This window comes from Prionailurus viverrinus, chromosome B4 (assembly GCF_022837055.1).
Source record: "Prionailurus viverrinus isolate Anna chromosome B4, UM_Priviv_1.0, whole genome shotgun sequence".
NCBI classification, from domain to species: domain Eukaryota; kingdom Metazoa; phylum Chordata; class Mammalia; order Carnivora; family Felidae; genus Prionailurus; species Prionailurus viverrinus.
In genome coordinates this window covers 34,378,520-34,406,424 of record NC_062567.1, presented here as the reverse complement: position 1 = coordinate 34,406,424, position 27,905 = coordinate 34,378,520, and the positions used below count along the sequence as shown (strand labels likewise).

Below are 27,905 nucleotides of genomic sequence, written 5' to 3'. Positions count from 1 at the left end.
GTTGAAAACCTCTGTAGCCTAAATGCTCTTGTGGCAGTTATCTTAGCTCTCATTCCATCCTCGGGAAAGATGCCTTATATTTGAAATTCTTTTGGAAAGCCACCCTCAGCCTTTTCTTCTCCAAGATAAATAATCACAAATCCCTTTTATCTCTTCTAAGAATCCTCCTTTCTTACTCCACCCACTGTTTTCAGTGCTGTCCCTGGATGCTCTCCAGGTTCTTAACATCTCTGTCAAGCTGGAGTGCTCAAAACTTCCGGACCCTGCTGTGCCATATTGTTGTTGACTGTTCCATGTTGTGATTGCTTCAACGGTGGCTCCACACTGCTGATTCAGTTCTTGGTTTCCACCAATCAAGAAATCCACCAATTGGCGAACTCCACATACACACTCGCAGACTTAGAAGCAGAAGCCTAAATAAGTCAGTACGGGAATTGTGTGGCAAGTCCTCCAAGGTGACCAATGGGGGTGGCGCATGGAGGAGGCAGAAAGAAAGGGCATAAGTGCAGAATGAGGCAAGAGCAAATTTCAGTGTGGTGGGAAAAAACAAAAAACAAAAAACAAACAAACAAAAAAAAAACGGATAACGTGGGAGGCAGAACTCCACGATCCCAGTCCTGGAAATGACTCTAATCAGCCCCATAACCTTGGGCAGTGAACTTCACCTTTCTAGGCCCCAGTTTCTCATGTGTAAAATCAGAGAGTAAGCCCAGATCATGTCTAGGCTTCACTTCAGCTCTGCATCTTTCACAGCTGACCTCAGGCCATAACGGAAAAAAGTGGCTCTCATGGTTCCCCTTCTACTTGATCTGCCCACAGTTCTTTCTCTCAGCAGCTCCAGTCATTCCAAGAGTTATTATTTTCCCAATCCTGACATCAAGGATTACAGTGCAGACCTAGCATCCCTAGAATGGAAGCTTCTTTAAGATGATACAGTGCCGTCTTCTAAATAAAGAAAACAGTCTCAAAGTATTCAGTCCACTCAGCTGATCCTTGAAACATCGAAATGAGTTAAAGACACATTCCTCCATGTTTAAGAATTAGAGCTCTAAACAAGAATGACCAGAATAATCAGTGTTCACTTCTTCATCAACAACTATACCTACCAAAATGTAGCACCCTATAGAGTCATCAATATTAGCAGTTGTGGCACTGTGCCAGGTGCTTTAACATACATTCTCCTGGTTTGCATTGACAAACCAGAAAGATTGGCATGATCCCTATTTTGTAGGTAAGCCTCAGAGAGCTTCAGAGAGAAGTAAATGCCCAAGATTCCAAAGCTACTAAGTAACAGAATTGGGATTTGAATCCAGGGCTCCCCCAGATCCCTCTGTTTCACCCAGCAGAGATAGGTACACCTTGAAGCTAGTGATGTCTTGGGGTCCCTCACTTGCACGGGTGCCTTTCTTTTTTTTTTAACATTTTTTTTAATGTTTTTATTTATTTTTGAGATAGAGAGAGACAGAGCATGAGTAGGGGGGGGCAGAGAGAGAGGGAGACACAGAATCCAAAGCAGGCTCCAGGCTCCAAGCTGTCAGCACAGAGCCCGACTCGGGGCTCGAACTCACAGACTGTGAGATCATGACCTGAGCCAAAGTCGTACGCTTAACCGGCTGAGCCACCCCGGTGCCCCTGATAATATGTTTTAGACATGAATTCAAGAGGAATGCTTGCTGGTTTTCTGCTCTAGGAACCTATCCTGCTACTTTAACTTTTTTTTTTTTTTTTTTTAAATTTTTGGGACAGAGAGAGACAGAGCATGAACGGGGGAGGGGCAGAGAGAGAGGGAGACACAGAATCGGAAACAAGCTCCAGGCTCTGAGCCATCAGCCCAGAGCCTGACGCGGGGCTTGAACTCACGGACCGCGAGATCGTGACCTGGCTGAAGTCGGACGCTCAACCGACTGCGCCACCCAGGCGCCCCGATCCTGCTACTTTAAAGAAATGAGGGACTGTGGTTTCACCTTGTGCCGTGTGAACATGGGTCACTCACTCTTCATTCTTCCTCCACTTTATTTTGTACCCATGGTATCCTTCTCCCGTGACAGGCTGTGGATTTCCTCTGTCCCTTATGGCAGGCCTGATGGCATGAGTCTCATCCTGTGACATGCCACTCCATTCTGATTTTCACAGATCTCCATTCTGCACCTGATCTGTGGTAATGACTCTGCCCTTCCCCTCCTGCCACCTTTTTCTCAGTCTGCTTTCCAGACCAGAGCCTGCAGTTGCTTTGGCATTGGGCTTCAGCTCTACTTTTTTAGCCAGAAAAGTAGTGCTTCTTGATCACTTTGGAAAGGAGTACCTTGAAAAGGAGGGGGGGGGGAAGAAGAGGGAGCACCTTATACCTCAATTTCTATTAGAAAGGCCCTAATGCCAGGGTTTTTCACATTTCATTCTAGCTTCTTCTATAACCACATCAAAATACTCTAACACTGTATTTTTCATCTACTGTTCTTCCCTTCATCATGATCTTAGTTATCAAAAACCTGTTCTCCTTGAGATTAATGCAAATGTTTTTCTCTTTCCTCCCTTTCTGCAAACCAGAGAGAGTGCAGATAACAACTATTGACATACACAGCTTGGGGCACCTGGGTGGCTCAGTGGGTTGAGAGGCTGATTTCAGCTCAGGTCATGATCATGAGTTTGAGCCCCACATCGTGCTCTGTGCTGACAGTTCAAAGCCTGGAGCCTGCTTCAGATTCTGTGTCTCCCTCTCTTTCTGCCCCTCCCTCACTCGTGCTCAGTCTCTCTGTCTCAAAAATAAATACATTAAAAAAAATTAAAGAAAATAAAAATACAGCTTAACAGAGAAACACCTTCAAAACTGGGAATTTCATGTGAAGTCAGCACAGTATCTCCTTCTCCCTCCACCTGTCCACTCATCATCTCCCATAGCCTCAACACGTCCCACAAATCAGACAAACCTTTGCTTGGTAAACAAATATTTATTATGCAATGGTAGCCTAATTAGTACTACTAGAAAAAACAAGGTAGGACTAGACTATTTATATATAATATTTCCCAGACACATTTTTCATGCAAGCGTTAGCCATGTTTTAGAAACAATTTAGTCTATTGGCAGAAGAAGCATGGAAAAGTTGACATTTGAAAAGCTGGAAATCTTAGGGCTATGTCATTCTAAGACATGATAGGATATATGTATATATATGTGCATGTATACATAGAACTTAAAGCAGAACTTAAAGCAGAATATTAAATATATCCCTGAAAAGAACTGTGAAACAACACACAAAGCCAGCACCCCTTGCTGAGATGTAAACAGGTCTATAGGCAAGTGGATATATAGGACTCATCTATCAGTAATCCTTATTCTTCTTTTATTTATTTATTTTTTTAAATCTTTTTTTTATGTTTTTATTTTATTTTTGAGAGAGAGAGAGAGAATGAGCAGGGGAGGGGCAGAGAGAGAGGGAGATACAGGACCTGAAGCAGGCTCCAGGCTCTGAGCTGTCAGCACAGAGCCTGATGCGGGGCTCGAACTCACAAACTAGGAGATCGTGACCTGAGCTGAAGTCGGACGCTCAATTGACTGAGCCACCCAGGCACCCCATTCTTCTTTTGCTTTTTTTAAAGCAGGAGAGGGGCCAAGGAAGGGAGGGGGGGGAGAGAGAGAGAGAGAGAGAGAGAGAGAGAGAGAATTCCAAGCAGACTCTGCTCTGAACGGAAATCAAGAGTCAGATGCTCAACTGACTGAGTCCCTCAGGTGCTCTGGATAGAAATTATTATTAGCTTGGAAACCAATTTGACAATAAACTTCATATATTGAAAATAAATAAATAAATAAATAAATAAATAAATAAATAAATATTATTATTATTAGTTTACAAAGTTGGGATGAAACTTTAAAACTCTAAATTCTGCTTCTGGTCTCTTGCCTCCTATCTTTTATTACCACACATCAAGAAATCAGCTTACTAAATCCCCAACTAATCCATCCCTAGAAACAAAATAGAAACTCTCAGGATACATGGGAAAGATAAGAGCATAATTTCAATGATGAGGAAATCCTCACATTTCCATATTTGTGAATGAAAATTAGGAATGGAAAATACAGCAATTTTTGCTGACAGCTTCCAAAAGCATGAGGCTACAAAGATAAGAAAATGAATGAAGAGGAAGCAAATTTGCAAAGACTCTTCGCTATGCATACTGTGAATCTCATGAATTAAAAAATTCAAGATTTGATTCCTTCCTCCAGAGTTATAGCTTAGAGACTAAAAGAATGCTTTGCATACACAATAAAAAAGATGGGAACAATTTGGAATGTTTTCAGAGGAGAATTACCAGTAGGGCCAAGTAACTCAGAACACACTGTAGTAGATGTGAGGAGATTTGGAGGTTTCTCTTTCTCTAAGAAGCAGAAAAGATCACTTCCATTGAATGTAAGAGGGGGATTGGCCAAAGGACAATTATAATTACCCCAAATTGGAGTAGTTTTATAGACGTTTAGCTCAAGTGAAAAAAAAAAAGTTACTGCTTTTCTTCTCATGAACACTAGAAAAAAAGCCATTACACTTTTTTTTTTTCAATCTGATTTGAATGGGAAAGTACGGAAATTGTGCATGTTGTTAAGCCTAAGGAAGTTAGCTAATTTTCTCAGGCACTTCGGTCTTGGGCTGATACAGCATATTACTCATGCTGACTGTGTGTAGGAAGGAAGGTCACACCCCACAATCACTGCTTCTTGGCATTCACACCCTCTGTGACCTTCTCCCCATGAGTGTAAGAAGGACCTGTTACTTCTAACCAACAGAATACAGCAAAGGTGACAGGATATATGTGATTATGTGCACATGATTATATAAGATTGTAACATGTGTCTTGCTAGTAAACTCTTCCCCTGGCTGGCTTTGAGGAAACAATTGGCCATGCTAGAAAAATCCATGCACCAAGGAACTTAGGATGACCCCTTGTCAGCAGCCAACAAAAATGGAGGCCTTGAGTCCAACAACCCACAGGAACTAAATGCTACAACAACGACATGAGCTTGAGAGGGATTCTTCCCCAGCTAAGCTTCAAATGAGACCACAACCTCAAACACCACTTTTGATTATAGCCTTAGTGAGACCCAGAAGCAGAGGACCCAGCAACGTTGTGCCCTGTCTCCTGACCAACAGAAATGGTGAGGTGATAAATGTGTGTCGTGCCAAATGGCTAAAACTGTGATATTATGGATACACAGCAATAGAAAATTATTACAGCCAGTATATGAGATATATCCTCATAAGTAACTATGGTTGCATAGTAGAGGTTTTGGAATGACTATATTTACATATGCATAGATGCTCAGATACTTTGAAGAATGAATGAGTATGCTATAAGAAATTTAAGAAATGTAGTCAACAGAGGAATAATCTAAAGAAACGTGACACTCCTCACACCAATTGATTCAGGATAGAACAAAAATTTAGTATAGAGAATAAAACTAGACAAGTATTAAGCAAGGGGTGCCTGGGTGGCTCAGTCGGTTAAGCATCAGACTCTTGGTTTCAGCTCAGGTCATGATTTCACAGCTTCATGGGTTCAAGCCCCACACCAGGCTCTATGCTGGCAGCATGGATCCTGCTTGGGATTCTCTCTCGCCTCCTCTCTCTGCCCTCCCCCACTTGCGCTGTCTCTCTTAAAATAAATTAATAAACTACAAAAAAAAAGTATTAAGCAGGTAAGGAAGTATTTTTATTATCTTGTAGAGGAAGTCATTGTAAGCATGTCAGGAAAACCAGGAATTATAAAATTAAAGAAGTTGACATCTTAATAAAATAATAACTTTTATAAAGAAAAAAATAATAAATAAGAATAAAAGACTAATAACAAGGTGATCAAAAATTTGCAACACAAGACAAAGAAATAATGTCTTCAATACACACAATTCTTAAAAATCTTTAAGATTCCATTTAATGCAAGCTATACATGCATTAAAAAGAATACAACTCTGTATTTTTGTCTTATACAAATGTTCTTATTACTAAGTAAAAGAATCAAGTTACCAAACAGTAGAGTGTGACATCATTTATGTAAAAGTGTACATATTTGCATATATGCATACATAAATATGCACAGATAGCTGTGTGAAAGTAAATTTGGTTAAGTCTTAACAGTGGTCTTTTTTTTTTTTTAATTTTTTTAAATGTTTATTTTTGAGAGAGAGACAGCATGAGCAGGGAAGGGGCAGAGAGAAAGTGAGACACAGAATCCGAAGCAGGCTCCAGGCTCTGAGCTGTAAGCAGAGCCCGACATGGGGTTCGAAACCACAAACTGCAAGATCATGACCCAAGCCTAAGTCAGACACTCAACTAACTGGTCACCCAGGTGCCCCAGCAGTGGTCTTTTTTTGGTGGAGGGTCATTTTTCACTTATTCTTAGTATTTTTTTAAAGTTTTATTTATTTTTATTTAGTTTACTTATTTTTTAATTTACATCCAAATTAGTTAGCATATAGTGCAACAATGATTTCAGGAGTAGATTCCTTAATGCCCTTTACCCATTTAGCCCATCCCCTCTCCCACAACCCCTCCAGTAACCCTCTGTTTGTTCTCCATATTTAAGAGTCTCTTCTGTTTTGTCCCCCTCCCTGTTTTTATATTATTTTTGTTTCCCTTCCCTTATGGTCATCTGTTTTGTCTCTTAAAGTCCTCATATGAGTGAAGTCATATGATTTTTGTCTTGCTCTAATTTCCCTTAGCATAATAATACCGAGTTCCACCCACGTAGTTGCAAATGGCAAGATTTCACTCTTTTTGATTGTCGAGTAATATTCCATTGTATGTATATACCACATCTTCTTTATCCATTCATCCCTTGATGGACATTTGGGCTCTTTCCATACTTTGGCTATTGTTGATAGTGCTGCTATAAACATGGAGGTGCATATGTCCCTTTGAAATAGCATACCTGTATCCCTTGGATAAATACCTAGTAGTGCAATTGCTGGGTCGTAGGGTAGTTCTATTTTTAATTTTTGAGGAACCTCCATACTGTTTTCCAGAGTGGCTGCACCACCTTGCATTCCCACCAACAATCCAAAAGAGATCCTCTTTCTCTGCATCCTTGCCAACATCTGTTGTTGCCTGAGTTGTTAATGTTAGCCATTCGGACAGGTGTGAGGTGTATCTCATTGTGGTTTTGATTTGTATTTCCCTGATGATGAGTGATGTTGAGCATTTTTTCAGTGTCAGTTGGCCATCTGGATGTCTTCTTTGGAGAAGTGTCTATTCATGTCTTTTGCCCATTTCTTTACTGGATTATTTGTTTTTTGGGTTTAACTTTTATTTTTATTTAAGTAATCTCTACAAACTTGGGGCTCAAACTCATGACCCCAAAGTCAAATCACATGGTCTTCCAACTGAGCCAGCCAGGCGCCCCTTCTTAGTACTTTTTTTAAACAAATGTTCATGTGCTATTAAACAAACAAAAAACAATAAATATATTTCCCCCCAAAACTTTTAGAAATATTAGTGCAAAAATCATTATATTTGTCAGATAAGGTAAACAGAAAACATTTAAAGAAGAAATACCAATGTGAAAGATACTGAAAGGAAAACAATTTCTTGGATGGGAACAACACCAGTATGTTGCAGTCATTTCTGCAGACTATATTATCTCAGGGAGAATGCTCTGGAGATAACTTCTATTGCTGGTAATTTGTAAGAAAAATGGAAAAAAGACTAGAGATGTTTTGAAATAGGTTGGGGAAAGCATGGGAGGCAATTAATATGATTCTAAAAGGTATACAGGGGAAATAATAGAATAGCCTACTAAGTGCCATTATCAAATTAATGATCTTGTCACACTAGTGGTGGCTGAATGCACAAGCATAGGTGGAAGGCACTGCATAAAAATATGCAAATACCCTTATTATACACAGCTCTTAACAATCATTAAGACTCCCTATAATGCATTTAGAATGGTGGTTCTCAACCCTTGGCTGCATAACTAAAATCACCTGGAAACTTTTTTTTTTTTTAATCCTAATGCTTGAGTTTAGAAAAGGCAAATCTACAGAGACATAAGTAGACTCATGGCTGCCTAGAGCTGGGAGTGGAAACGGGATGACTTTGAAGGGGCATGAAGTTTCTTTTTGGGGTAATGGAAACATTCCAAAGTTAGATTGTGATGATAGTTGCACTATTCTGTAAATCTACTAAGAATCTTTGACTCATAAAATAAAAACAAGTGAATTTTATGGTATTGTGTCTCAAAAAAGCTCTTAAAAAAAAAAAATACTGGTGCTTGCATGCTACTCCAAGATACTCTAATTCAATTGGTCTGGGATGGGAGTGGCAGGGATGGTTTTGTAAAGCTCTCCAGATGATTCCAATGTGCTACCAGGGCTGAGAACCACCAATTCAGTTGTAGGAGAATACAGAATTACTTCATGTTACCAAGGCCAGATTCTTTGAGAGAATACACAGAGCTTCAGACCACCTTTGATTTCCACTGTACATCTCCAACTATGCAAATGGAATGTTGGTCAAATTCGTTGCGAACTCCATTGTGTTGGGGTGACACTACACATAGAGTTCCACCTTTAGAATTTTAGCTTGAAAGCTAAAGGATGTTCTGAGTATGTATTTAAGATGGAAATGAAGTTGGAATTTTTTCAGATAAATTCAATGTGTTTGAATTTTAAGAGACTCAAAGTCATAACACATAAGAAAAAATTAATATTAAGCCAGAAGATTGAAGTTGAAGGATGGGGAGGTTAAAAAAAAAAAGTTATTGTCAAATATTGAAAGGATGCCAAATAGAGGCAGTTGAACTCGTTTTTCATATCCTCAAAAGAATCTGGATTGATGTATGAGGCTACAGGAAGATGGACTTTAGTTCTTTGAAAGGAAGATCTTTACAATAAACTTGTTCTAGGCATTGTGTTAGAAGCTAGTGATATAAATGCTGTGACTATAATACAGTCTAGCGGTTCTCTAACTTCATCAAGTATCACAACCACCTGGAGGGCTTATTAAAATGCAGGTTGTTGGCCCTGCCCCCCGAGTTTCTGATTCAAGATGTCTGGGGTAGGGCCCAAGAATTTGTGTTTCTAACAAACTCCCAGGTGTTGCTGATACTGCTGATCTAGAGACCACAACTTTGTGAACCACTGTATAATCTAAATATTACTAGAGTTCCATGAAAGGACATCCACATCACATTAGGAGGAAAGGATTAACCTGTAAGACTTCTCAGAAGAGTTTTGGGGATGGGCTGAATTTTGAAAAATGGGCAGTGTTCAAACGACAACCATGGGCTCAATATGAAGTCACTTATGTCAGGCCAAGTCACCAAACTGGGGCTTAATATCTAACCTAATTGCAGTTTCAACCTCCCCCAGAAACATAGTCTTAACTGATCAGTACCATTGAGGTAATCTGTCACAGGGACCCTCTCTATCCACCTTCCCCACCTCAAAGAAAATATGGTAATCTGCCTGAGACCTCCTGATCATTCCCTAAAGGGAAAGTGACCTTGTTTGAAACAATCCTTTCTTCTCCTTTGCTCATAACTTCATTGCCCCACCCTCCCTCCTACAAAAATCTATTTTGTACAAGTCCTCAGAGCCCCCCCTCTAACTTGCTAGATAGGATGCCGTCCTCATGAATCACTTAATAAAACCAATTAGATCTTCAAATTTACTCAGTTGAGTTTTTGTTCTTTAACAGGAGATAGTAAGGAAAAGTGTGGATGAGGGCATGGCAGCCCAAACAGAGCACAATAAATTGAGAGACAACAATATACAGGAAGGGACAAAGGCATGAAACAATATTTATTCAAGTCATTGATTGAATGTTTACCATATGCAGGGTATTCTTCTAGTTGCTGGGTATAAAGAGATGAAATTAAAAAAAGCTCCTGCTCTCATAGAACTTATAAGCAAATACAATACATATTGCAAAGTCCCATTAGGGGGTAGAATAAGCTGTTAGGAGAGAATAAGGGGCCTCTGAAGAGGTAGCATTTAAACTGACATCTTGAGAATGACAGAACTAGGAGAGCATTCCAGAAAAAGCCTAGGAAATGAACATCTGTGTCTGAAGCAGTGAATGGGGGTGTATGTGGAAACAGGACAAGCTTAGAAAGGTAAATGGGGCAGATTCCATAGGACAATGTGTTAAACAGGCTGGCTGTTTGGATAGTTCTAGTAGTAATTTGCAAGATAAACTTGATTGACCAGACTAAAGAGTAGTGCAGAAATCCAGGGGAAAACGGAGGAGGGCTTGAGCTAATACATCACAATGAGAACAGAGGAGATAATTGCATACAGGAAGGGAGTGGTCAGAAAGAATATATGATGGTTCACAGAATTTTGGCTTGTGCAACACGCTATTCTTTTGGAGGGAATAAAGAGGAACTGGTTTGGGAGCAGGAAGAAGAGTTTGGTTTTAACACAATGAGTTTGGAGTGATTAAAATCATACAAATAGAAATGCTTACAAGACAGTTGATTAAAGAGCAAGCAAACAAGCATGAACTGGTGATAATGATTTGGGAAACATCAGAGAATAAAAGTGGCAAGTGGTAACTGGAAGTGAACAAGAGCTTATATACCCCAAAGAGGGTATATAAGAGAAGAGTCTTTGATGACACCACTTTAAAATGCTGACAGTAGTGACTAGGGAAACTTAGAGCTCTCCTGTTAGCTTCAATTTGCTCAAGTCAGTGTTAGGAGGGTACCTCTGCTGAGGGAAGAGAGGTGGTGGGTGAGGATTTGACAACAATGAAAGTGGTAAGTAGTCTTTAAAAATGGAAGAGGTTGCTGGACCATTGGGACTTTGAGAACCCACCCACCTGAGTCAGTTTTTGGTACTACCAATCAGTGGTTTGTACTCAGTAATATTCAGCAGCCCATGAGAGCAAAGAGGTCAGATGGCTAAAATGATCCAGAAATAAGGTTCTGCAGGGCCAGAGTGATGGGGAAACACCATGAATGAGTGACAGGCCATGCAGTCTATGCTAAATGGAGAAGAAATGAGCTGGAGCCAGAGTGAACTGAAGATTCCAAGAAAAAAGTGATTAACTGGAGACTTTTGAGATCATAAATACACTAGGAGGCAAAGATCAAAGATACGACATTAAAAATCAGAATTGTATGGGGGCACTTGGATGGTTCAGTCAGTTAAGCATCTGGCTCTTAATTTTGGCTCAGATCATGGGCTTGAGCCCCGCATTGGGCTCCATGTGGAGCCTGCTTGGGATTCTCTCTCCTTCCCTCTCCCCCTCTCATGCTGTAAGTAAATAAATAAACATTAAAAAAAAAATCACAATAGTAGGAGTATAGGCCTAGACCTTAACATTTAGAAATAAGTTCTTGACACAATCCAAGCTATGGCCTTGGAATTGGTTTGCTAAATGAAGTGAAAAGGAGTATTGGGAAAAAAAAGGAAAGAAAATGATTATTGGAGGTGAAGGTACAGAAACAGTAAAGTCAACCATTATCAATGATATTGCCCAGAATAATGGTAGGGTTGGAGGTAGAGATGCTCTTGAACCATCCAAGTCCTGAATGAATGTAAAAGAGTAACCAGAGATGACAGTAATGAGGATAGATGATGGTACAGCTGAATGTCAGAGGCCTCAATGTGTGGCAGTGGAAATCAGTAACATAAAGGCAACAGCCCCTATAATGTACTGGTTCATACCTTATAGTAGTAAAGTGAGAAAAAGGGCACCCTCAACTTGAAATAGTCCTAAGGTAAGTGCGACTGAGAGCCAGGTTCCAGTTAATGAAAAAGTAGAAGTTCACAAAGGAATAGGGAAGCAAGTCTCTATAATGTATACTTATTTATTTAAAGTAATCTCTGCCCAACACGGGGTTCAAACTTAACAACCCTGAGATCAAGAGCCGCATGGTCTACTGACTGAGCCAGCCAGACACCCCTCTGTAATGCAAAAAAAAAAAAAAAAAAAGGGCAGGAAGGGGCACAATAGGAACACGAATTGGAGATAGTAGGTGGTAACACAGGAATACGAAGAGAGAGGAAGGATGACTGGATGGGCTTTGATCTATTATTTATTCTTTATTGTAAGTAGGCTCCACATGAGGCTTGAACTCATGACCCTGAGATCAAGAGTCACATGATTTACTGAGCCAGCAGGTGTCCCTGGACTTCTATTTTAGATGGCAGCAGTGAATTACAGGGATGAGAAGCAAAGTGAATTAAACCAGCCTTAAATGTTCCAACTGGAATTCTGAAGTCACGTGTCTATGACAAAACAAACAGAAGTGCTGAGCATTGACCAAGCCTAGATATGCCTGAACTCTTCTAGGTTCCAAAAAGTTTTAACGATAAAACTCCATTTTGTGTCTCAGCAAAGCTTAGCCCCAAGTAGAGAGGATGGTAAGGTTAGGCCAGAGAGGACTAAAGTAGCCTACTAAGACTGAAGACCTGTGAGTGGCCTACTGGTCTCAGTGGGAAGCAGTCTTTGCTTTGAGTGGTGGAAAAATATTACTAAGATCAAATACCAATTCAGGAGGAGGGAGTCTAATAGGTCTGTCGAAATGTGTCTTCTACTCACCTTACCTCCACACAATTGGGCACTGGACAGGACGAGATGCTAGTCTTGGGGCATACATAAAAGTGCTTGATGAACTCTGCAAAATCCAGACCCAAGTGAAGGGAAGACTACGGGTAAGCTCTAATATGTAAGTTAGTGACCAATACTTACATTTTCTAAAAACAGAATATTTTCAATACAGTCTGTACAGTCCCTCCTCGGAAGTAATGAGTAGACTTTTTCTAACATTAAACAGGTATTTGGACTACATGTCCAAAATCCTTGTACTACTTCCTCTAGAAATTCTGTAAAAGTTTTAATAGGAAACTCTTAAAAATCATCATCTAGGTCTTACCTCTCTAGAGGGGAGAGAGCTATAACTTTGTATCCACACAAACTAACCCACACAAGGTAGGAAACTTAGTCTCAAAAACACTAGTATAGGTAATATAGAGCTAAAAACCCATTAGTTACTTGATTCCTAAATTCATGTTCTTTATCTTATTGTAATCCTAAAGTCCTCATCTGGGCTTTAAGTTTTTGTTCATTTGCTTGTTTTTGTGGACTACAGACAATTCTGTCTTCATCCCTATATTCCTGGCAACTCATCAGGGTTCCTTAACACAAGGGTTACCACCTGGACCTACCAAGCCATTTTCAAGACTTCCTGTGTTGCCTTTTTTCCCATTAACAAGACATACAACCTAGCTCCAAAGTCAAGGTTAGTGAAAATCTATGGTAAAGAAATTTCATGGAACTTCACTATATGGAAATGCTAATTAAATCTTTCTTCCTACTAAAACAGAGTAGAAATAGTCTTTAAAGAAGAGCTGAAAAGAATCCAGAAATTCCAAAATCCCTCTAAGTTTATTTACGTAACATTTTTGTGTTCTTTTGTATTTTCTCTCCTTGTGTATGTGACTTCCCAATTCATGGCTAATGGCTAAGATTCTGGACCTTCAGTTTATTAATGTCAACTACAATACCAAGGGTCCAAGAAATATTTGATCTAAACTGGGAGGACCCCGCACAATTTTTAAAGAATCGGTCACTGTATGAAATTGCAGGTGTCTTTTTTTCGCTGGCAAGATTATTTTCCAAGTTAAGAGACAACCAGATTTCCCCCCTCCTCCTTCCCACCAATCTTCCAAACCAACACATATATACACAGCCACATACTTCATATTTGAGGCCAATTTCATCGAAAGCAGAATCTTAACATTTCCAGCAATGCCCACATGATCTGGTAACCTTGGCAATGAGTAAAAAATGCTACTTACTTCTCTGAAGTAAGCTGCAGTTTGAACTAGTTGTAAGCATGAGGCCAAAATAAAGTATTTCCTCATTTTCCCTGCTATGGTTTGCTGCAAGGATCGAAGTGCTCAAGAATCAAAGGTGGGGAAATGGCTGTAGATCATTGTTGGATTCTTGCTGAAAGCAGGACAGGTGAAATCTTCAGGGATCACTTCTTCCACTTCACACTTTCTGAAAACAGTATTCTCAGTAATAGGCTAATCACACCAGTGATCAAATTACTTGAGGCCAGTATTTGATTTTATAGAGAGCAACTGCAGTATCAGAAACAGCTTTGACCCCGGGTGAAAAGCTCTCATGCACCTGCCAGTTTTCCTCAGGATCATCAATACTCAATGCCAACATTTACCTTTACTTGGTTACCATTTACAGTTGACACCAATGTAAATGAGAGAGTAGGGGGGAACCTGAGCACACACACACAAATTTTTTTTTTTATTTTTTAGATGTAATGCAAATAACCATATCTAATATTCTTTTAGAAAACAAAAGAAATGGAAAACATGCTCAAAAAACAAGAAAACAAGTTATACTTTTCATAAGGCACCACCAAAAACCTTGGTAAATCAGAGTCCATATTATATTTAAGTGTCTCACTAACAAGTAAATAAATATGTAAGAGAATAATCAATAGAGGGTCTTGAGGTTTACAAAAGACATTCCTGTTTAGACATCTTGGAGTATTGCAAAAGTAAGAATAAGCTGGATACATCTACACCCGTCACATCCTTTCCCAGTGCACATCAGCCATTGCATAGTGGTGAGTGGATTATGATCCAGGCCAAGAGAAGACTGCAATTCCAAAATAGATTTACATCCAATTGTTTCCTTCTCATGCTGTAAATATCATTCGGCACATCCATATCCAAAGAAGTAATGATATGCTTTAATTTAAAAAGGGGGGGGCAGGAGTTTCAAAAGGTGAAAGACAAATCAATTGCCTGCTTTTTAAAATTTATACTTAACAGACCTACTGCAAAAGCAACTTTCTATACACATATGAAGCTAGTTCCGTATGTAAACCTTTATTGAACCTGGTTATATGTGGGACTTTAACAGCTTAATTTTCCACAATTTACAATTTTTAAATCCCACTCCAAATTGTCACTTCCTCCTTTAAAAAGGATATAGTCTCATCCTTTGAAAGAAAGGCTTTCTCAGTTTTTCCTTTCATCCTACTTTAAGTTCTGGCTCATATTCATACAAATGTACTACAGAATTAAAATACAAGCAGGGAGTTTCTTTTATGTGCACTCAACTGCATCCAGAATGTTAAAATTAAGAAAAACAAATAAACAGACATTTCTTGGACACCAAAGACAAAAGCAGAGAAGAACAGAAGTGAAGCACAGGTAAAAACTGTTCTAATCTTACAGGTCTGCTAGCTTTGCTAGGATTTTGATTATTAAAGTACATAGTAGACAATCACAGATTTAATGCTTATCTTTTCAATTATTCAAAGTATGACATACAGTAATTTATAATTTTATTGAGGCACAAATTTGAATCATGCAGTGCAAAGGTGGTCTGCAGCAACTTAGGAAGGGAGTGTAACATCTAACTCTCAACATGGCTTTGTTGCAATAACTATCAGGAACTAAAATAGACATTTGTGGGAAAAAATGTCCCCTCTTCTGCCAATAAGAAAGCTAACTACTACTAATGCTATAGTTGCATTTGTAAACTTGGGAATTTGCATAGTTCCACTGACCTACCCCTTTGAGAATATTAAAGACTTATGTAGCATTTTTTTAATTTTTCTTTCTATAACCTTCCCCAACATAGTTATAATGAAGACAGTAAGAAATATCTTTGAAAGAACCATCACAGAATTAGTTAAAACACCAATGGTGAAAATTTGCAACTCTGAAAAGTAAAGGAACATTTTAAATCAAATTTTAATATAAAATGTTACAACAATGAAGAATGGAGTAAGCTGTAAATAGGTAATTTCCTCTAACTGAAAACAATATTTTATATTAGAACACCAGCATGTCTTTAAATAGATGAATCTTAGTTCATTAATTCCAAAATTATAGACTTGTATATGTTCGTTTTTCTCTCTCTCTTTTTTAAACTAATGTCTCTCATCTGTTCTTCTCAGCCTTTGGTCAAGAGTCAGACCAAATCCTCTGTGACTTTCAAATAAATACAGATAATCCCACCAAATCAACTGAATGATATATTTAAGTTTCAAAACAGAAGATAAACAGGGGGCTACTCATAGTTGAAGACTGTCTTGCATTTTTCTCTCAGATCTCCAGCTGGCAAATACTGTATTAAGGACATAAATTATTTCCTCAACAGCCACCTGCATCCACCCACCATACTCCAAGAAACAGAGCACCAACTTAACTATCTTTCTCAGCATCCTCATGCCCTTCCACTGATGGCTGAGTAAAGTTAATGGGTGACTAGGAAGAAAAGATAAACTATTTTTAAATGTTTTCCACCAAGGCAGCCATCACTTAAAACTGCATTCAATTTTTAACCCAAAAGTATTTGAAGATCTTTGCAGAGAAGACGAAAGGCAAAAAATATTGTGCTTTCTTTTATAACATCAACCAGATAAAATTCTTAGGTAATAATATCTTTATAGACTGGCAAAATTAATGAAATTGGTTAAAAGTTACCTTGTAATATCCCTTGAAATCTTAAATCATATACACACTTGAGATCATGCAGAGTGACGCTTATGACCCTTGTAACAGGTCAAAACACTAAAAATGTTATGCAATATTAAGGGAAGACTAAAAATTAGGTAGTTTGAACCACAGAGAAAGCATTTACAGAAACTGGGTTTTACAGGAAAAGTTTTTGTTTTTGTTTTTTTTGTTTTGTTTTGTTTTTTAGCAAGATGCCTTTTGAGTTAAATCTCATACCCACTCAAACTGTAACTGGACAGTACATTTCACTTCTAGTTACTAGAAGACATTTCTTTAAAAGAGACTGGGGCAAAAAGGGAAAAGGAGATTATAAGCTGTTCTCTAGGCCCACCCTGCTCCCCCCTTTTAAAAAGAAAACTGATAAATTAAGCCAAACCACAGATTTTTAAACAAAATAAAGGGACACGGCATAGTGAAGACAAAACACTATTTTTAGTTTTTTGGGGTTCTTTGTCCTTTAAAAAAAATTAGTCCCCTTCTAATAAAAGTTTCCATACAGCTTACCTAACACCTTAACAATAGAGAACACAACAGGAGGGAAGAGGGCACAGCACCATAGTTTCAAACATTCACATACAAAAACAAAACAAACCAGCCATCACAGAAATAGTAAGACCAAGTTTCCCAGTAGACAGGGACAAGTTCCAACAACACAAAGGAAATACAATGATCTATGAACAAAAACAAGATGGAAGATGTGGTCAGGCTAGGATGGAGAAGGAAGTGCTAACTCCTTGTACTACAAGGAAGGAATGGGGTTTCTTTATTAAAAAGCAAAAAGAGAAAGCAAGCCCCCAAATGGATTTTTGATGCTGAAAACTCTGTCATATGCTGCTGGTAACAGTAAATATATATATTTATATATCCATATATGTATATTAAAAAAGGAAAAATAATCTATTTATAGAACAGTCAGTAGTCAGAGACATTTAGAAAAAAGTAAAAACAAGTCCTTTTTTCTTTTTTTAAAAATGGATTTACTAAAACAACTTTATCACCCGGAGGTGCTACAACCCCATATCCTCTGATGAAGCCAGGGTGTTATTCAACAGCATCTGCTGTGGGCCAGTATCAGAAATTGCCAGTGTTGGAAACAGCAGACATCGGGGTCAGGGCTGCAAGGCAAAAAGCTGTTATTTGCTGGTCTTGCTCATGGCCATGCCTGAAGCCTGGTGGTCTGGTATACTTGTAAATGAAGGTTTCCCCGAAAAGCATGCATCACTGGGTCTCAGTAAAACATTCTGACTTGTCTTCTTTTCTTTTGCAGGAGCCTGGATCCATGTACCTGCTCGTCTCTAAAATGCAGACCCAAGACAGCAAGACTTCTCAAAGCCAAAAAAAAAAAAGGCTCCTTGCCTTGAAATAAGAAAAGCTCTTCTTCCCAGAATCCAATCTAGTCAGACTTCTGAACTAGATGACATACTCCTCCTTAGGAAGATAAGGTGATCTGCCTCTCATTTGGGGTTTTCTTCTTGGTACAAACACACACAAGTAGCTGGGGTCTAGACTGTGCTACTATCCCATGACTACTAACAGGAGTAACTTTGGCCCTGTTGCTCCCATGGCTATATCCGTAGGGCATTACATGCCAGGTAACAGTGGAAGGAGAGTGGTACTCTCACTCCTGTCCAAATGTCCTAAGGAGAGCCAAGTAGTCAGCACCTCCAGACAGTACTGCCTCTAGGTTGTAAACCTCTAACTAGTATCAACTGGCCATAAGCCACATCCTACATGCCCTGCTAACATACCAATGTATTAATGCCAACCAGCCACTCTAGAGCTCAAATGTCTGGCTGTAAAGTAACATACCGCACTCAGAGGAGACATAAACTGAAATACTGGCTGCTGTACCAAAGACACCCTCTGCATAGATGTGTTGAAGAGAATGTAGGTTACACAGTCCATGCAAAGAGGAAGTCCGCTAAGAGGACTTTCTCTGAAGGCCATTTGTCTTTGGAAGCAACATTCTGAGTGGATCTAAACCACTCTACTTGATGACTAAGGTCTCAATGTGGTCCATTTCCCCCCATGTCCCAAACTAACCCAGTAACTGCTAACTGGTCTCCTTAAGATCCTCCATTGGTAGTTTGTAGCTCATTATGAAGGAAGGAGGTGGTGCTTGACCTGGGCTATCTGGCCCTTGCTTCTTTGCACAGTTTATACAGATGTAATCTTCATTTTCAGCCATTTCTGGAGATACACCCACACAAACTTGATGAAACCACTCATCACAGCCACCATCACATTGTACCCAGTCTACCTGTAGGAGACAAGATTGAGGAATGTTTAGGTTACATAAACATTAAGCCTAGAAAAAAAAAAGCAAACCAAAGAGCTTTCTTGGCTTAAATGATAGCAAATAACTGGGATGTCCAGAGACAGACAATGACTTTTTATGGGGTTACTTTTTAAAGAAAGAAGCTGGGAAGTTAATATCCCCAAATTATATTTTACCACAGTATGTCCACAAAATTAGGCCTCTTAGGTACTCCATTACCTCATAAATACCCAGGGATCCTTTTGAGGCAGAAACATGTTTGAGAAAAACTTGACAAAAAAGGAACTTCTAATAGAGCAGCCAAGTAGTTTTAGCTAATATTAACAATTTCTAGACGCTAAGACAATGCAATTATCAATCAAGAAAGGAAGAGTACAACAATGTGAAGGCAATCCTGTGTATTAGCTTTATTTCAAAGAGATAAGCCAAAGTACTAAGAGCATTAAATACCTTTTTAGAAAAGCAGTCACATAGGCCACTTTTAAAACTAATATTTTTTATTCTTCTCTTCTTCCGTTACAAATACAACTCCCTATAAAAAGTTAGCAAATATCAGAGGTCAAATCTTACAAATTAACCAATTAAAACAGTCAAAGTCACAGGTCAATAGATCACTCCGGGGTTTAAAATTCAAGTCTGTATAACTGATAGGTCAGTGGCAGATGCCAGGCAAACTTTGACCCTTCAGAGGATATTGTAATCATAGAAGGCTAGAAAGAGACTGTAGTTTGGTGACTTTATTAAGCCTTGGGCCTGGAGTTAACAATAAGATGATTTGGGTTTTTGTATCTGGAGGGTGAATGTGGTAGTTTTTATAACTGATGTCATGGCAGATGAGAACCTTTAAGATTAAAAGAGCTACTCTTCCTCTCCCCAGTACAAAGTGGATCATCTCACTGGCAACTTACAAAGCCACTTACAATGAGCTTTGCCAGTTTTCAGACCAAAGTAAGGAGTATGAAGGGATCAAATCAGTGAAGTTTATGAGAAAAGAACAGAGGAGGAAGGTTTGGGCTAGGTAAATGAGTTTCAGGGAAAGTAAGTAGTTTCTAAATTAGTTTCTGAGTACTCAAAGAGTTATCAAAATGATGATGCTCATGTTACTGGTTTTAGGGTTGTAATAAAGCATGGGAAAAATCACTTGTCAAAAGAATCTTTCTGCTTCCATTGTTCCTATTCTAGAGTTCTAGTTATTAGGAGACAGTGCTGTGTACAGTAAAGATTACTGAATTCAGTCACAAGTTCTGAATTCTGATGTGTACAATTTGAGGCAAAGAATTTAATCTCAGTAAGGCTCAATTTCCTCATCTGTAAAATGGAGATAATATTCTGTTTACAGGATTATTTAGAGGATTAAATGAAATAATGCATGGCAAAACAGCTAGCTCACCGTATGGCACCTTTCAAGATCACAATTTCATGCCTCTACTCATTATACTATCATACACAAGATCCATTTTGCACTTTGAAATAACTGCCTGTAGCACTGCTTCTCAAAAACGTGTAGACCACTTACATAGAATTGCCTGTTGTGTTCATTAAAAGTACGGCTGAGACCCATCCCAAACCCAAACCTACAGACTCAGAATACCTTGGGGGTACAAACCAGAGCTTAGATTTTCAGTCAGATTCTAGGTAACTTTTATATTTTCTAAATTTAATCATTCCTAGTACTTTGTGATACTGCTTGCTGGTAAATTCAGAGCAATTTAACAATTCCTTCCTAAAACAAATTCTGTTTTTGTTCTGTAATTATTTATGTAATATTTAATTTCTGAAGTCAGTGCAGTAAAGAAAATTGAACTGTTCCTATTGCAGCAAACTACTATATGAAAGACAAAAGAGGGAGATAAATGACTTCTTTGCAACAAACTAAACATATAGGTACTATAGCAATGAAGATTTACAAAGTGCTAATGTGATGGTAAGTAACTTGGGGTTAAGTGTTTTGGCTATTTGGCACTGGTAACGAGAACTGGGAAGATGATCTGTGTTGCTTTGGGCTGCCCAAATTGGAGATATTACCCTGTTTACGATGCCACCCTGAACCAGTAGATAACTCTAGTCCTACTTTCAACCTTCTTAATCTAGTCTAGTCCCCATTCATGCTAACCCATAGGATAAGAAAGTTCCCAATTTATCAGTATATCCTGCCAAGAAAAAGTGGCCCTATCTTTTTAAAAATCTAATTCTGCACTGCATTCCAGGTTTCCCCAAGTGAAATCTATCAGTCTCAAGTAAGGATGAGAACACATTCTCTTTTGTGATTTTGGCTACAGGTCCACTCCTAGAGCCTAGCTCTCCCACCATTCCAAAACAGTATAAAACTTTTTTTGAGACATTTATCAGTACACAGATTGTATCTCAGCCTACAGGTTATATATCAATTTACCCTAATAATCTAGCAGGGAAAAAACAATCCTTCCCTTACTAGTATCTTTTTGTCATGTTCATGTGCTAATAACAATCCAATTCCAGTGCTACTTCTGTTTGAAAAGGCCCATAGGGTCATAAAGCAAACCAAAGTTTGGAATTTCAACTGAATTAACTGAAGATTTGACACAGGGGCAACAGATTGTGTACTAGGCTGAAAACTCAAGAACACAGAACTTGGTTATCTGCACATTAGGCTCTAATAGTCACTTCCCCTTTCATTGGTTTTAAGAGATTTACTTATCAAATCACAAAAATAATTAAAAAACTTCACAGCTGTGAGTTGTTCAAATATTAACTGATAAAAGATTTGAAAGTATAGTACAAATACATTACCAGTTGGATTGGGGGAAATTTTTAAAGAGAAATACATTAAATACAGGAAATAATGTTAATTTAGTATTTCCTGTGTTGCTATACGGTTTCATATTTACACTTAAAAATATTTACCATATTTCATTTTGTTCACTTCACAGGGCATTATTACTGCACTGGGAAAAAAGAAAGCCTGGTGATTTAGTGATAGTCTTAGCTTAGTTACCCGACCAAGCTTTTGTTATTTTGGCATTCAATCTCTACTGCACCAAGGTTCCCTGCAAAAACCAGATTCGAAAATTAAAACAATTCACTTAATGAAGTACAAGAGAACAATGTTCAGAATCCTTGTGTATATTTTTTTGATGCTCTTAACATTAAGTGGCCAGCTCTCTTAGCCCAAGATTGATGTGTTTCCCAAGATACGAATTTCAACACTAAAACTGGAAAGTCCAGGCAAACTGGGACAGTTCGTTACCCAATCTCCACATCACCACTTGTTGAGGGTAATCCAACCTTTGATTATCTGTGCTTTTAAAAAGAGATATGAACTGGGGTGCCTGGGTGGTGCAGTCGGTTAAGCGTCCGATTTCAGCCAGGTCACGATCTCGCGGTCTGGGAGTTCGAGCCCCGCGTCAGGCTCTGGGCTGATGGCTCAGAGCCTGGAGCCTGTTTCCGATTCTGTGTCTCCCTCTCTCTCTGCCCCTCCCCTGTTCATGCTCTGTCTCTCTCTGTCCCCCTCAAAAAATAAATAAACGTTGAAAAAAGTTTAAAAAAAAAAAAAAGAGATATGAACTAATAATGGAAATGCAAATACTTTGGCTGATATAGCACCCTATGAAAATCTTTTAATACATCAGAGTGGCTGACAAAGAGTAAAAGTGAGACATAGGTTTATCAACTTCATCTCTATTTAACCATCCAAAACTTATGGAAATAGTAATGGGTAAGGAAAAGGCCCACAGGAAAAAGGTAAAAAAAGGTAAGGGGAAAAAGTCTATTTTCATAAGATGATTAAATATTTATTCTAATACAGAAAAAAAAGGTTACTTAAATGTTAGCTTAAAGAATGTGCTCCTTTTCAAGTTAACTTCTTTTACTTTTGGTATCAGGAAGACTGAATGAAAGTGGCAGACTTCAGGGAGAAGAAGATTCCGAACCTTAAAACTAATTTTTTGAAAATAGTTATTTTTTTTCATTATTTTTAAAATTAATTACACCTTGAAATTAATTTGATAATGGTGGAAAAGAGACTTTTTTTTAAAGCCTTTCCCATTATTCTGGTAATATTTTTCTTTTCTCTTTCTAAAACATCTTGAAATTGAGGCTAGGTATGTTTAGGTAGCCCTTCAAAGTTTTCTCAATCTGCACATTGCGGGGGAAAAGTAATAGTAATTATTGGTTAGAAATATGGCAAATGTACATTTACCTAAATATGAACGAACCCTAGAAGTTATTTTTTGCTTCGTGATATTTAAAGAACACAGACTTCTCTAAAAACATTCTTCTTTTTTAACCATCATTTTATGCCATGCATTAATTTGGTTTTCTTAGAAAAATACTATACTTCAAATGGAGAAAGTTGTAAAATTCTTTACAAAGCAGTTGAAGAAATACACCTCTTATTTAGTAAAACTAGCTTCAAGAACTTGGAGAACCATAAATATTGCAAAACAGCAATGATGAGCAAAATGTTTACAATCTGAAATAATTTCTGTTTAAAATTAAACACATTAGGGACACCTGGGTGGTTCAGTCAGTTAAGCATCTGACTTTGGCTCAGTTCATGAGTTAGAGCCCTGCAATTGGGCCAAGTGCTGATGCCTCAGAGCCTGAAGCCTGCTTCAGATTCTGTGTCTCCCTCTCTCTCTACCCCTCCCTTGCTCGTGCTCTCTCTCTCTCTCAAAAATAAACATATAAAAAATTTTATTAAAAAATTTATTTAAAAAGTTAAAAAAAACACACTATAAAAATGCAACATTTAGGGGTGCCTGGGTGACCCAGTCAGTTATGTGTCCAACTTTGGCTCAGGTCATGATCTCCCTGTTCATGAGTTCGAGCCCTACATCAGGCTCTCTGCTGTCAACACAAAGCCTGCTTTGGATCCTCTGTCTCCCTCTCTCTCGGGCCGTACCTCCCCGCCCCCACCCCTCTCTCAAAAAAAAAAATTAAAAAAAAAAAAAAATTACAACATTTACTGTTTCTTTTATGTAAACTAATGACAGGTTAAGACACATCTTCCTCACCTTTGTATGTGTTTTAACAGTTTGAAATAGACATTTTCTCTGAATGTGCAGCTAAATCTCCCTCAGTTCTATTAAGACAACTTTCCAGATTAAAAAAAAAAAAAATACCTTTAACATTAGGAGCAAATCTCAGGGCTAACTTAAAAATAACCATTACATCTTAACATTTATACTGCATTTTGGTTAACAAGTGTTTTCATATAAATGATCTCCTCTTAATTCTCATAACCCTGAGAGTAAGCACGGCATGTGTTAAATTATTTAACAATTTTATAGCAGATGATAAAAAAACTGCTTGTAACATTTATATGCTACAGGAAGATAATGGATGACCTGAGCCATATTTACGATGCTTAGCAGAAGAGGGGAAAGATTATTAGGTGGAAAGGTGGAAAAACAGAAAGCAAAAAGTTTATGATGGATATAAACATTGTAGGAATGATGATAGGAAAGCTTAAAAAAGAAACACCATCTTGCTGCCAGTCCTGAAACTGCCATAAAATTAGTTTAAAAAAGGGAGAAGGTTCTGCCAACATGAGCTGCCAATAGTTCTTCAGTACCCAAAGAAAAAGTTAACCTTTCATCAGCTTCTTTAATAAACAAATTCGGATGAGAAGAAATTCAAAATGAAAGAAAAATAATATACACACATATATAATGTAACTACTAAAATGTTTTAAAATGTTCATAAAATAGAAACATTTATATAATAAAGATACAAAAGTGAACAGGTTTTATGACATAATATAAAATAAGCCATATAGGAAAAAAGACTAGAAGGAAACACAGTAAAATATTTGTAGATATTGTCCTTGGAAGGTTAGACTATGGGATATGTGTCTTACCATATATATATTCATTTTCTAAAAATGAGTGGAAAACATTTAATAAGTGTAATTTAAATATAAGTGTCATTCAGTTTTGGAATGTGCTTTTGTACTTACATCTTAATTATTGGTGGGGTGGGGGATATTAGTGGAGAAAACCTGGTCTGGGAGCCAGGAAACCATGGTTCTACGTTTGGCTTTGCACTAATTAGCTCTATGACTTTGGTCACATCATTTATCTTCACTGAGTCCTGGTTTCATCATTTGTAAAATGAAGAGCCTGGACAAGGTGACCTCTTCAAGCTCTAACAAGAATCTGACTGAGGAGGGAAGTAAGGGAATAATGGTGCAGTTATATTCTCTGTCCATATATTCAAATTGAAGAGGTATTACAATTTTAAGTACCAAGTGGTATAATAAACATTATCAAATAAAAACTATGAATTTACTAATAATCTTGATGGGAACCATAACAGATGCCTCCAGTCACTGAATGAACTGGGATTTTTCATAAAGTCCATCCATCTTACTCAGAAGTTCATAACATCAATATTACTTAAAGAATGGCCATCACATAACTAATATACTGAAACTTTTAAAATAATACCTTTAAAGATCTTAATTATTTCTTCACAAGGTATTTGAAAAACTCTTACTCCATTTAGAAGAATGCACACAGGCCTGTGTTGGTAAGACTTAGACCAAACGGGAAGATTTAACCCCTTAGTTTAGGTCTTTAGAACAAATCTTAATGCAATTTTCCAGAGCTCTTAAAATACTGGCCCAGAATGTTTTCAGGCCACTGTGACTAACCGACAAGGTATTTAGTTCTCTGAGTCACCCTACAGGGAAGGCAAAAGACTATACCAAAACTGCTATGCCAGCTGCACATGAAATGCACTGCTACCCAGGGTTATCACATAGCTTCTCTCTGCTCTCGTCTCTTTATGTTCACTAAGTACCTGCTTTTTAAAGCACAATATCTCTTCTATTAAGCACACTGACCTAATAGCCTCATAATTCACAACAGTTTATAGAAACTGTAGAAAACATATTAAGTTGGAAGCCCAAATTCTAGAATCAAAACCAGATTCTCATTTCATCAAACTTCTGTCTGGAGACTGCTGCTCCTTGTCCTCTCTCCCACGTGACCGTATAGTTAAGAGCTCACCTTGTCTTTGCAGGGCCTCTGGCAGTTCTGTGCTGCACACACAGCATTTTCGTCATCAGACTCTTCCGCTCCTGACCAGTCGTACTTTGAGGGGATGTCCAGCACTTTTTTCTCTCTCTTCTTCTCAGTAGTCTCTTTCACAAGGTCAACTTTGGCTGCAGCAGCCTTCTCCTTCTTCTTCTTTCTCTCTTCTTCTTTTGCCAGTTTCTTGGCCAGTTTATTCAGCTCCTTTGATTTTTCTGCACTTAGTTTTAATTTCTTCTTTTTAGGTTTATCCATTTTCTTTAACTCCTTGGATTTCTGTTTTCCTTCTCCAAAAAGCTGTTCTACTTTTTCTAGCTTCCGTTTCCGTTTCTTCTCTGAAGAGTCTTTTCCTTTTATTTTTAATGGCTTCTCTTCCATGCTGTCATCCTTCATCAATATAAAATTAGAAACAATTTTAAAGCAAGACATTTATTTTATTTTAAATAATAATCTTTCTTACTATTTTTTCATTCATTTTAAGTAGGCTCCACTTCTGGCACAAAGCCCAACGTGGAGCTTGAAATCACAACCCCAAGATCAAGACATCAGCTGAGATCAAGAGTAGGCCACTTAACTGACTGAGCCACCCAGGTACCTCTAAAGCAAGACATTTATAAAGTTTTATTCTCTTATATGAAGTATCTTGAGTAGACAACCTTAACAAAAACAAAAACAACAGAAACAGAAAGTAGAACAGAGGTTACCGGGAGCTGAGGAGAGAGGGAAATGGTATTTATTGTTTAATGTGTACAGAAGTTCTGTTTGGGATGATTATGGAAATTGACAGTGGCAACAGTTGCAGAACACTGTAAATGCAATTAACACAACTGAACTGTATACTTAGAAGGATTAAAATGGTAAATTTTATGTTGTGTACACTATATATAATAAATGTTCTAAAGATATTTAAAAGACATTTTAAGAAAGCAAATATAGGGGCACCTGGGTGGCTCAGTCAGTTAAGCGTCTGACTTCAGCTCAGGTCATGATCCACAGTTTGTGAGTTCGAGCCCCGCGTCAGGCTCTGTGCTGACAGCTCAAAGCCTGGAACCTGCTTCGGATTGTGTCTCCCTCTGCCCCTCCCCCTTTCACGCTCTGTCTCTCTCTCAAAAATAAATAAATGTTAAAAAAGAAAAAGAAAAAAAAGAAAGAAAGAAAGAAAGAAAGAAAGCACCTGGGTGGCTCAGTCGGTTAAGCTTCCAACTTCAGCTCAGGTCATGATTTTATGGGTTCATGAGTTTGAGCCCCACATCAGGCTGTCTGCTGTCAGCGCAGAGCCCACTTCAGATACTCTGTTCACCCGCCTCTCTCTCTGCCCCTCCCCCACTTGCACAAACACATGCACATACTCTCTCTCAAAAATAAACATTAAAAAACGAGAAATCAAATGTTAATATTCAATGAAAATAATGGCAAGCCTATATAAAACATCTGACTTTAGATTACTAGGGAAAAAAGATCGTTGTTAGCATATATTAGTATAGTGTGTAGCACCTCTGTTTAACTGAGATAAAACATACACATAAAGCTAAAAGCACTAAATGTACACTGAATTATGTAACAAGTTTTTTGGTCTTCATTTACTACTACTACAGTTCTTTACTAACTCACAATTAATAAATTCCTGAAGGCCAAGAAGTTATCAAAATGGTTGGCAAAACATAAAACTATATCCATGATCTCATTACAAAAGATACGTAGTAACTTTAGCAAGGGCTAGAACAAAAAACTCTTATTTTTTTTTTCAATTTTCTAATATTTTTCTGATTTCTATTATATGCCAATGTAATAAACATTAAAAATTTTAACAGTAAAAGTATGTCTAGCAACAGGAAGTACAAGGAGGAGGTAAAGAAAGAAATACTGAAAAACATTAAGCTTGATAGTTACTTAAGAAACACCACTTGAGAACTCATTTTGTGACATATCTGAAACTGGAAAATCTTTGACAGGAACCTAAGAAAACGCAGAATGCATAACACTGCATTATAAATGTCTGAAGTCTATCACATCTTGCACTATAAATTTACCCTCTCAATACTTTGTGTTTCCTTATGTGTAAAATAAAGAGGATCAGATGAGATAATGGATGAGAAGTAAACCCTTTGTATTTTGGAAAACA

At 38.0% G+C, this 27,905-nt stretch overlaps 1 protein-coding gene and 1 long non-coding RNA gene across 2 annotated transcripts in view; one reads left to right on the top strand and one right to left on the bottom strand.

Annotated features, from left to right (window-relative positions):
* Nucleotides 1–15,292: 15,292 nt before the first annotated feature.
* KDM5A (lysine demethylase 5A) overlaps nt 15,293–27,905 on the bottom strand; it is a 97,509-nt gene continuing 84,896 nt past the window's right edge. The window contains exons 27-28 of the mRNA XM_047865909.1: nt 25,760–26,170; nt 15,293–18,749 (exon numbers count right to left, since the gene is read on the bottom strand). Of these exons, the coding sequence (XP_047721865.1) occupies nt 18,543–18,749; nt 25,760–26,170 (618 nt within the window). The 3' untranslated portion in view covers nt 15,293–18,542. The remainder of the gene's footprint in view (nt 18,750–25,759; nt 26,171–27,905) is intronic.
* On the top strand, nt 17,845–21,756 carry LOC125169958 (uncharacterized). Its single transcript, XR_007153858.1, has 3 exons — nt 17,845–17,931; nt 20,586–20,691; nt 21,677–21,756. It is a non-coding gene; the product is annotated as an uncharacterized LOC125169958 (long non-coding RNA).